The sequence below is a fragment of the Primulina huaijiensis genome, chromosome 3, assembly GCF_012295235.1.
Source record: "Primulina huaijiensis isolate GDHJ02 chromosome 3, ASM1229523v2, whole genome shotgun sequence".
Classification (NCBI taxonomy): Eukaryota; Viridiplantae; Streptophyta; class Magnoliopsida; order Lamiales; family Gesneriaceae; genus Primulina; species Primulina huaijiensis.
In genome coordinates, this window is record NC_133308.1 from 485,521 (window position 1) to 497,683 (window position 12,163).

Consider the following 12,163-nt stretch of genomic DNA (forward strand, 5'->3'; position numbering starts at 1 on the left):
TGAATAGAAAGGAATGTTAGGTTGGAACACAACTAAGATCAAAACTAGCTAAACCAACTCACCTAGGATATGCAGGAAGGCTGGTCAAAAAAATTAGCTGTCAATGTTCCATAAATATACATGTATATCTCATTTTATATGGAATATAAGTATGAATATAAAAAAAGTTCATGTTTGAATATCTATATCGAAAAATAATTAATAATATATGTATAAATACTTACAAATATTATAATTGAAAATTTTCATTTTTGGTAATATGGATTTGTCTCTTTGTGATTTCACAAAAAACTCTTGTACGACTGTCTCACAGTTCAATTTTTTGAGACAAATATTTTGCTCAATCCAACTCATGAAAAAATATTATTTTTTATGATAATTATGGATCGAGTTGACCCATCTCACGAGTAAAAATCCGTGAGACCGTCTCACAAGAGACGTCAAATTCCAGTCTTAATTAGTTAGCTATTGTGTTATTTGACAATTTTAGTAATGTTTTATGACATGTTGCTAATATGTGTGACGATATATTTGTACTCCTGATTAAAATGGACTAAAGTTGTCAAAAAAATAAAAAGATATAGGACTTGGACTGAAATTATGATGACCGAAATTGCAATTTTCTCTTGAATTTTTCAACAAAACAAATCAGAACACATGTTACATATAGCCCTAAATATATAAATTTGGCTCATAAAGAAAATGAAAGGGAGAGCCCACAAAGAATAAGTGAATTATGGTCCATTAACTTCATCGGTTGAATGGTAAACAAGTGAAGGATTGACTAATTTCATGGATTCATAATTGGTCACAACCCCACGTACAACACCACGCATGGAAAAAGTGGAAGAAACCATAGTTCGGAAAACTGGGCTAACTGACCTCCACTGCAAGTCGAGGAAGTTGAGCCATGAATAAGTGATCGTGGAAGACAGAAGTTGAGACATAATCCACGACCGATGATCATGAAATATGGACCAAACTGCTTAAAGGAATGCAAACAAAAAGAGACAGAATCATCAGAAGAAAAGACACACACAACTCAAGCAAAAATGATCCGCATGATTTATTCAATTTTAGTTGATATTAGTTCGCTAATTTCTAGTTTTATCTAGTGTTCTTCAATTTTAGCTTATATTCTTTCAATTTTTTTTTCAATTCTAGAAGTAAAAATGTTGAATCAATTCATGATGGTAATATTAAATTTGTTGTTGTTCATGAGTTTTCCTTCAATTTTTTGATTCAATTTCCTAGTTTTTTGTTGTTTACTCATGAGTTATTATAATTAACGATCGAATCGACATCCACATCGTTTGATCGTAGAAGTCAGATTTCGCATAATTGACATTATTTCGTGTCTTTGACGCCCACAAATTTTCATGATAAACACTATCTAATTGACCACCATTGTGTAGATAACTTATTAACATAAGGACCATTTGAATGCCTTAAAAATGTCTTAAAATGTCAGATAGTTTTATATTAATAAATGTCGTTGCTTAGGGGAGGGAAGAGGGCAAATTTGGCCTGGAGAAGTAATAGAATTATATGTAAATTAGCTTGAATTTTGTTGATTAATTCGGCTTAATTAAATTACCGAATTCGACTTGAATTTAAACAAATATATTTTTAAATATTTACAAGCCAATAAATTTTTTAATAACTTAGCAGTACATATGTTTACTATTTATAGAGACAATATTAATTGCGAGCATTTTCGCCACGGCTGCTCAAGAAAATAATTAATTTATGCATAAGAGTGGAAATCCACTTCTCTCCAAAACTTGGAAATTAAAATGAACAAAACAAGGAAGGTTATATTCCATTAATAAAATCAAAATTAACCTTTATTTTTAAAGTCGAAATTTCTGAAAACCTCAATTTTTATCAAATTCGCCAACTAAAAAACTTTTTTTTATGAATTTTTCGAAAGAAATTTGGTAGATGAGATTTTTCCTAAACCTGAAGGTACTATGAAATCGACACGGATTTAAAAAAAAAACGATTCCGAATTTCTAAAATTATCAAATTGGCTAGTCGTAGAGACGATCGACGAGGTTGCGAAATCGCTTTAATGTGACATCGAATGCTAGAAAATTTTGGTGCAGTCTCATCGTGCTTAATTATAATAATTGTGAGCTGATGCAAAGGATGTCCTGATATTCCGCCTTTTGTATATGCACGAACCACACACTAAAAATTTATGCACTAATATTTACATTTATATTTTTCATCGAAACGACTACACTTTCGTGTGATACAACTAGATATCATGTTTCGTGATCAATTATCTTAATGGGTAAGTATCTTGTGAGACAGTCTCACTAGAGATGTCAATGGGGCGGGTATGGCTAAACCCAAGACCCGCCCCATGAAGAAAACTTTGACCCATTACCCGCCCCACCCCAGTTAAATATTCTTCGGACTCACCCCACCCCGAATACGAAATGGGGCCGGGTAGACCCGCGAGACCCATGAGACCCATATTTTTTTAAATAAAAACTGTAATCTTCTTATCGCATGACTGAATTATGAAACAAACAAGCCTCTAAATACAACACAGTAGAAAACTAATTCATGTATTCGACAACACTTAATAATAACAAACAAAGTATTTTCACGACATAATGAATTACATAAAAAAAAAAAGAGTTACTAGCTCTCCAAAAAAAATTTTGATATCCCCAAAAATAACTCATAACAGAACTTAAACAGATCAATGTAAAATCAGCGAGTAAGCAATCTTTCAGACACATTGTTCAGGATCATCTTCCTCTTCATCAAGAATGGTAGGACAAGTTGTTAAATTACTTGAAGAATTACTTACAAAATTAAAGAGATAAAGTACATTGAAAAAATAAAACTGTAATTTAAAAACGTAAAAAAATGAAATTTAAAGAGAGAAAGTACAGTATCAAAATTAAAATGAAAGTATAATAATAAAATAAAAATGTGATTTATTTACATTCAACCTCACCTCACAACCATCTTCGCGAGTACATCAATTTATATTCACATATATGGGGCGGGTATTATAGGACCCACGACTCGCCTCATACCCAGACGGGTCTCAAAAATTGGACCCGAGACCCACCCCATGACCCATAGTATGCCCAAACTCACCCCAGACGGGGCGGGTCCATTGCGGATCTGGGTAAAACCCGGACCCATTGACATCCCTAAGTCTCACGAATATTTATCTGTGAGACGGGTCAACCCTACCGATATTCACAATAAAAAATAATACTCTTAGCATAAAAAGTAATACTTTTTCATGGATGATCCAAATAAGATATATGTTTCACAAAATACGACCCGTAAGACCGTCTCACACAAGTTTTTACCTATCTTAATTACTTGGGAAATTTTCCAAAAGAACGTATTTCTTTATGTAATTAGACATGATGTCGTAAATCGGCTTGTCAGCCCTTCAAAACCCGAGGAAAAAAATATTTGGATAACGTAAATATTTAACGCATCGGAAATTACGTGTAGGTAGCTAGTATATTCCATGAAGGTTAATCGAAAGAGTATCCAGAAATTTTGATTTAATTGCATAGAATTATACTGGAGAAGAACGATGATCTATGCTTCTGACAACACAATTAGCTAGACTGAGTTGAATTCAATCCTAAGAGTTGATCCAAAGACTCATTTTTGTCACATATATATATTAGCACTATCAATATTAATAATATCACTCGTGTATTGAAATATAGAATATTTGATACTAAATCAAGGAAATTTGGTTTTGTGATATTAAATCAAGGAACCCATATAATGGGTTTCGATGTAGGATTTGAAATACATTGGGTTGATTAAAAAAAGTTAGTTTAGATTGAATAAATTATTTGAGTAGATTTGTGGTAAGAATTCCCCAAAACGCAACCATAATATATTTTGGAGAGAAAGACCAACACTTGCAGTGAATATAACGCATGAAATTTGATTATTATTTTTCACTAAACGGAATCGCCTGCACTATTCCCAAGCTTCCCCACAAAACAATATCACTGCCTTTGCCTTCCTGTTAGGGGCAACTACGCAGACACAAGTGCATGGTCCACGGTACTATTTATGTTTAATTCTGAACAGTTCTTGATGAAATTTTGGTTGATTGTTGTTTGTATGCCGGGAAAGTGAACTGTCGGTTTGCTGCGTTTTTTTTACCACATGGTCTTGTAAGAGCTAACAAAGGTGTATACTTCTTCTGCATGATGTGATGTGATTCTGCATTTTTGCATATTTCCATTGCTCCAAATCGCTTATCTTTATAGCATAAGACATCCCCTTTCAGTCCACCACCATTGGATCTACTTTTATTGGTCATTTCCCCAAAGCAGAATGTGCACCGAGAATTTCTCATGGATTTCTTCTGCTCCCCGGTTTCGAAAAGCTTAAATTCTCCTCCTATATTGTGTCCATTTGCCTATTTCTTTAGATCATTACTAGATTATGAATTCGAGTAAAAAGAGAATAAAAAAATTATTCACGGGTCCTATATAAACACTTTTAAGGAACCCAATCTTGAAAATTTATGCATCATAGAATATAGATATCTAAGTTCAACCTCAGTTGCACGACTCTTAGTTTCTGGGAACAAACAGAGGCTACATTCTTAGGTATGGTTGAGGTAAGAATTTTTGTATAAATGGTTTCGTCGAATCTTGGCAGTATTTTAAACAAAGGGACATCAATTCACTGTACCAATTCGTTTAACTTCCAATCATTTTTTAACTTCAAATCATTTTTTAACTTCCAATCATTTGTTGAATGAAGCATAATGTCTACAAAATATGAGATTCCAACATTAGTTAAATAATGAACATCCGTGACTTTTCCTCCTACTTGCATTTCTCAACCGATTATACAACTCTTTTCATGTCTTTTTTCATTTTTAAGTCATTATAAAGTTTACAAACTTTTTCTCACTTCAACATCCACGTCTTTACATAAAAAAAAATAAATAAAAAAAAAAATAACCTTCTAAGACATTATGCAATTTGAAGGTAAACCCTTTATCTTTAATGCATCAATCTTGCAAGACCAATCGCACATACCACCACAATTCGTATGGCCCGATCACGAAAAAACCATGTTTTTAAAATATATATATACGTAGATTTCATACAATTAATTAAAATTTTAAAAAATATAGGTTTCACACAATTTTTATTTTATAATTATTCATAAAATAGAATATGACATAATTAAACTCGAGGGTAGGTGTTAATGTGTTATTGATTTTTTTTTAATGATAATGAAACTCACAACCGCTTGTTTTCGATATGTATCGTGTAAACCAATGTTCGAAAAAAAGGTTCCATATAGGTGGACGGCCACACACCGCCTACTACCTAAGTGCTTAGGCGGCCGCTTAGCTGATTTTGTTTTACTTAAATATCTAATATATTTTCAATAATTTTTTTTATACATATTTAAACTCAAAATCAATGATATATTCTTCTTTTTTATATGATACAAACTGAATTGAAAAATATATCAATTTTTTTTTTAAAAAAATAATTTTTTATATATATTACATCATGTGTTTTTAAAAAATCGAGGCTGTGAGCGACCGTCCAACGTCTAGGACAACACTTTTTAGAACATTAACATAACATAATAGTATGCAAATAACACTGGATAAAAAAATATATCATGCAAACCCTATAATCGAAACTCATCCGAAAAATATCGATGATGGAAATAAAAGTATCTTTTTCGAAAAAGATGCATCATTTACTCAGAAATGTCGGTGACGCAAGGATTACATCGTATAGCAATCGGGTCGGGCTTCTAATGAATATTTAATAGGGCCAGTAAAGATGGGTTCGATAAATCTGGGCTTTCTTCTTCTTTTTTTCCAGATTGTTGTTTTGGACTTTGGACCAATTCCAAAATTATGAATCTGCATTCATTTTCTTTCTCGACTAGTTTTCAAACTGTTAAATTATAATTGCATTCTAAAATTAAAAAAATTGGAGGACTTTCAATAAAAAATCGAAGGGTCGCCGAAAAATTCAAAGATACCACCTTATTAGCCAAGAATATCCCATGATAATAATAAACAAGAATTGCACCAAATCAGTTGGAATATATTAATTACACCAGTATTTTTTAAGACGTTATGAATAAATACTTTTCTTTAATTATACTTTGCTTAAAACTAAACCCACAATTACTTCAAATCCAACAAATACGTGCCCACTCTTGTTTAATTATAATAGTCATTTGTTTCAAGACAGGTTACTAGTCAAGTGCTTGCAAAAAATTATGTTTTTTTTTTTATATACGATTAAATTTATATATTATGAAGAAATGAAAAAAAAAATAAAATATTTGAAATAAAAGTGAAAAACTGATTTGATAAATAAGTGATTCTAATATTAATTTTTTGATCAGAATCACTTTTGTAAAAACATAATCATCATGCAACCATAGCTTTTAGATTTCAATTAAATTAAGCAAGAGCTAATACAAAATCTAGATCACAAATTGATTTTTTTCAAGCCAAAATACAATAATAATTTTTATTATTGATTACAAACACTTCCGTACAAACATGCTTATTTTTTTTTCAAGGTGGAAAAGAAGTTTTAGACGCCAATCTCGACAATATAGTTACAATAGGAAGCAGAAAGAATTATGCTGCACAGAGCAAGAATAAGTTCAAACTTACCGAGAGAAGAAGAAAGTATTATGCTACTCCAACGAAACCAGAGAACACAAAGGTTTATTCGAGAAGAAGGCCTCTAGATTCCAAGACATGAGTTCGTACAGATCTTTAAAAGACTCCTTTGTCAACATTGGATGTACCTAAATGGAATCGAAATCATATAGATATGGATTTGATATAGGAAAAAAAAAATTGTCTTTAATCTCAGAAAACCAAGGTCTATAATACCACCAATAATCCCAAGTTCGAAATTCGATAGATCTATCGGGAATTTGGGATCATGGATTTTACTAAAGAAAAAACTATCACACACATTCAGTTGAAGTCACAGAACAAAGCGGAAAGAATAGTAAAACGATCAAGAACATATCTCAAACATACCACTAGTAGATATGATAGCTCTACTAGAATGTAGCCGGAGAAAGCAACGGTTTATTGGAGAAGAATGCCTCTAAATTCCCAGTAACGAGTTCATATGAATCTCGAAAAGATTCCTCAGTGAACACGGCAAAATGTGGGGACAATACAACATTGTCGAGTTCAAAAAGCTCTGTAGGAACACGAGGTTCGTTTTCAAATACGTCCAGCCCTGCACCAGCAATTTCCCTTTGCTGCAAACATCGCACCAATTCTTTTTCATCTATCACAGAACCACGAGCAATGTTAACGATCAACCCTTCCTTTCCTAATGCCAACAAAACATCCCGGTTGATCATATGACGTGTCTGCTCAGTTAATGGACAACATATGACCAGAACATCAGATGCAGCTGCCAATTCCAGGATATTAGAATGAAATATATACGAAACTGACGAGTTTTTCTTCCTCGAGTGGTACAATAGTGTACACCCAAATGCTTCAAGCCTCTTAGCTACCTCTAAGCCAATGCTCCCGAGTCCCACAATCCCAACTTTCTTGCCTCCCAACTACAACAAGACACCAATATTAAATCAGTGACTCGGCAAGCAAAAAACTACAGGCCCTTATCGGGATAACGCAGTGTAGATCGTGCAGATAACACAGTGTAGATCGTGCCATGGATACTAACCCGTGTTAAATCTATGCCAGGTTCCTAAAATTGGATCCTACATAGGACACAGAAAACATGCACTGCAGTAAAAATGTTTTAGTGCTAAAATTTGGTGTACCTTGAATCCAAGAGGGTAAATTCCTTGTTCAGGCCAAAGCCCATTTCTCACATATCGATTCCCAGCGCTGATTTTCCTCGAGACATCGATGAGTAACCCGACAGCAAGGTCCGCAACGTCGACGGAGAATACAGTTGCCCCGTTTGCGATAGCGATACCGCGGCGGCGGCATTCCGTAAGATCGATGTGGTTCATCCCAGCGCTGGTGCTTACTATAAGGCTGAGAGATGGGAGTTGGGCGATGACGGTGGCTGGAAGAGGACAAATACCTGAGCATAAGGCGACTCGCGTGTTCTGGGCGTTCTCAGCCAGGTACTGGGGCAGCGGCAACGGCGATTCCCAGGGCTTCAGCATCTGGAATTTCGAGGAGAATTGGAGCGAGTAAATTTTGAAGACGGAAGGGGGGCCGAAGACGATGACTTCCGGGAGGTGGAGGTTCTTTTGATCTTCTTCAGCCATGGAATAACTGGGGAGAGAACGCTAATTTTTATGTCGAAGGTGAGAAGTTTTAATGTTTGATAAATCACACGAGCTTTAATTTTGTCAAATAATTAAAATTTATAACTGATTTTATTTACTACGATATTCGACTTTTTATTCCAGATGTTCATAATTTATANAATGTGTGCGTATATATTATTTTTTTGATATATATTATTTGTTTGAAAATATTAATAATGTATTAAATTTTATAAACTTTAAAATGATTTTTATATTATTTTTTTATGTTAGAAATTAATATGATAAAATATATATAGTTAAAAATAGAGAACCACCTAATGTGAGGTTCCTTCGTGCGCAGGCCCTATGTGGTCCATGTTTGATCACTACCTTAAACTGTTACCTTCACTGCTTCGCACATGGGACTGAAGAAACACATGTGTTTTTTTGTTTTTTGTTTTTTATTTTTTTTGTTTTCTTCTAATGATTACATTACAGTAGCATACTAGTGCACCTGTTATTTCCATTTAAAATTTATTTTTAATTTTTTTTAAATTTACATGTAAAATATATATATATATATATATATATATACATAGTTCAGTATAATATTCTGTCATTATTTAGTTCAATAGAATAATTATAAGTGTTTTATTTGTTTTGTGTTTTTAGTTTTTATTATTATTATTATTATTTTTTTCGAGGACTATGAATTTTTGTGGTTGATTATGTAATATTGTGACAAAAGATGGAAAAATTGCGTTTGATTTAAGAGTAAATAATGTAAAAATTATTATTTATAAAATATATATGATTTGATATTAATGGGAAAAATATTTGATAATTTATATTATATATATTCTTTAGTAGAAGATCCTTTACTTTTAAAAAAAAAACTTTAGTAGCTATTTTTTGGTCTTTGAAATACATCATTTTTTTTAAATATTTTTTTCTAATAATACATTTATTTCATCATCGTTCTCTTGTATCTATTATGAGTATATTTGTAGAATGTAGGGTCGTAGACATACATATTGTCAAACTTAAAAAAGAATCAAACAAGAAAATCTAATTTTAGTCAAATAAAACATACGGCCCTTGCTTTCAAAACTGAAGAAAGAGGGAATAACAAAAAGAATATTGTTCGCAAAAGCCGTATTACGGTATAAGTAAATTTCTTAATATATTTATATATCGTTTTTACGTCCAATTATTTCCAAATAGTTCAAACAATTTCTACAACAATTATAGATAAGAAATATATAAAATTGGTAACGTAACTTCAAAATGTGACTAAAAATTTCCTTATTCTAAAAAACATATATCAAATTATTTAAAAAAATTATACAAAACACAATATATATTGCAATCAATCTAAAATAACCTAAAACAACCATAAATCCATTAAATTTTGCATTTTTACCTAAAATCAGTTTCTGAAATAACGATACTATATAAGAGAATCAGTATATTTAACGTTTTAGACAAAAACTTGTTGAAAATATCTCATGAGTCGTATTTTGTGAGATCGATCTCTTATTTGGATCATCTATGAAAAAATATTATTTTTTATGCTAAGAGTATTACTTTTATTGTGAATATCGATAGGATTGACCCGTCTCACAAATAAAAATTCGTAAGACTGTCTCACAAAAGACCTAATCTACAAGTTATACTTCATGTTTGATAAATCATTTGAATTCAAAACAAAAATATTTTAGCTCAAAATTTACGAAATAATGCAATATCATGCAAATAACACAACTAAAACATTTGGAGATAACCTTTATTGTTTGACCATAAAAAATGTCTAATACATGTATAATCAGCAGTGCATTCGAAACAGTCTAAGAGTGGGAGCAGATAAAAGCTTTGATATCATCGTAAAGGGCTTGAGCAAAGTTGGGATCAAACACCTCCACGCCATGGTGCCCTCCATCAATCCACTGACCTATCACGTGCACGCCGCGTGACTCCAGCAACTTTGCAAATTCCTTCTGTTTATCGATCAACGGGTCTCCTCCGTACCCCCTCACCACGCTCACCGGCAGACGTCCGATATCCCTGTCGTGGCACCCTTTCACTGCCGGATCGCAGTACTCGTGCCCTCGATCTGCATTCTCCGGTAATGCCAGTGACCATATGAGATCCGATGCGTGCAGAGGAATGACGTGATTGTCCTTGAATTTGAGTTCTGATTCAGTCCTCAGCACGGCACCGAAAAAGGGTTGATTAATGATCAGACCCAAGATTTTGATCATTGGCTGCAGATCGAGGTCCAGTGAGCGGAGACACGCGTGGTACACCATGTTCCCCCCTGCGCTGCTTCCCATCAGGAAAACCCGAGAAAAATCTGCGTACTCTTTCATCCAAGGGTCACAGGGATTGCTCTGGACAGTTAGTGCTTGGTTTTTAACCCACATGATGGCTTCAACGGCGTCGTCGTACGCCGCGGGGAGGCGGTGTTCCGGCGCGAGACGGTACTCAACGGAGGCGATCAGGGCAGGGATCTGAGCCGCCATTTTAGCACACGAATCGTGAAAGATGGTGGATGTGGCGCTGAAGAACACAAACCCGCCGCCATGATAGTAGATGACTATGGGTATTTTTGATGTTGGAGGAAGGTCCGAGGGGCGAAAGAGTCGTATAAAGGTGTTGTTGGTTGGGTTGAGAGGAATGTCTTTGTAGAGGGCCTGATCCTGAGATGGAGGGACGGTGGGGATTGGCTTGAGCCTGGTGAGTGAGCCGTCGGGATTCCGGACGAGATTGAGGAATTCGTATGCGTTTTCCATGGATGGAATCGGTGAATTGCTACTATGTTGCTCGGCGGACATCGTGATTTGCCCGAATATTGGGAGCACCAAGAGAATCTGTGAAGATTTTTGTGCGCTGTGTGGTGTCGACTGATGAGAATTTAATCAGTGGATCTAGTTGACTGAGTTCATCCATCTACTGTTCGTGCATTTACTGCCTTATTATAACTAGTTGACTTTGTTGTCCCACATAATCCAACGATGTAGACAACCATATCAAATAAGAGGGCCTCCCCTCCCAATTCCCATAAATAAGTTTGTTGATGGCCAGTGCATAATAGCATTGAAGGGCGAGAGAGGGAAAATAAATGCACTCCCACTCACTTTCCCAAGTCCTAACCACTTTGTGACCCACACTAGGTTATCAAGTCAATGCTTATTTTTTCAGAACGTCCGGAGATTTCATTCAATTCACAGAGAAGTTACACCTCACAAAACCTTATGTTGCCGAAGCTCTTGTCCAATTGCTTAACTTTTCTCAGTACACTTTGATACGTGTGCCAGGTCCATCCCGAGTCACCCACAATGGATTATCATGGAACATTAATTGATTAATAATCAATCTAGGTGACTCAATATAACAGCACGTATTTCAGGGTGAGGCCACATCTATAATTTTAGAATATGAAGTGTACATTGTCATATACATAACCAAAGGTATGTCTTTGTATAGGGTCTGGTCCGGAGATGGAGGGACGCCTGGGATATTGGCCCTAGTGAATGAACCGTCAGGGTTTTGGACTAGATTGAGAAATTTGTTGGCGTCTTCCATGGATGGCAGTGGGTGGCGGCTCACTCTGTTGCTCAGAGGACATTGTTGTTTGTTTGAAATTTGGAGTCAAAGGAGACAGATTGAAGGGGGAAAATTTGTTGCAATGGTAAGACTTTGTACGTGTGGTCATCATCATCATATAGAGAAGCGACTGGTCCAGCGAGGTGATTGGCAGCAATCGGCCCAATTTTTTCATTACTTTTCAACATTTATATCTAGTATGTCCGAATTAAGTATATCATGCTGTAATACTAATATAAGACGGAGAGTCTAATAATATATTAAGTATATTAACCAATACTCAGATACA

General features: G+C 34.4%; 2 protein-coding genes across 2 annotated transcripts; both read right to left on the bottom strand.

The window, feature by feature from the left end:
• Positions 1–6,519: 6,519 nt before the first annotated feature.
• Positions 6,520–8,357, bottom strand: LOC140972763 (glyoxylate/hydroxypyruvate reductase HPR3-like). The gene is made up of 3 exons (XM_073435172.1): positions 7,828–8,357; positions 7,061–7,605; positions 6,520–6,819 (listed from the first exon to the last, which is right to left on the bottom strand). Exons 1-2 carry the CDS (start codon positions 8,284–8,286, stop codon positions 7,084–7,086), a joined length of 981 nt encoding a protein of 326 aa, XP_073291273.1. The 5' UTR covers positions 8,287–8,357; the 3' UTR covers positions 6,520–6,819; positions 7,061–7,083.
• A 1,643-nt stretch (positions 8,358–10,000) lies between these two features.
• LOC140972764 (probable carboxylesterase 8) lies at positions 10,001–11,614 on the bottom strand. The gene has a single exon (XM_073435173.1). The coding sequence runs from the start codon at positions 11,100–11,102 to the stop codon at positions 10,116–10,118; it is 987 nt and encodes a 328-aa protein (XP_073291274.1). The 5' UTR covers positions 11,103–11,614; the 3' UTR covers positions 10,001–10,115.
• Between the last annotated feature and the right edge of the window lie 549 nt (positions 11,615–12,163).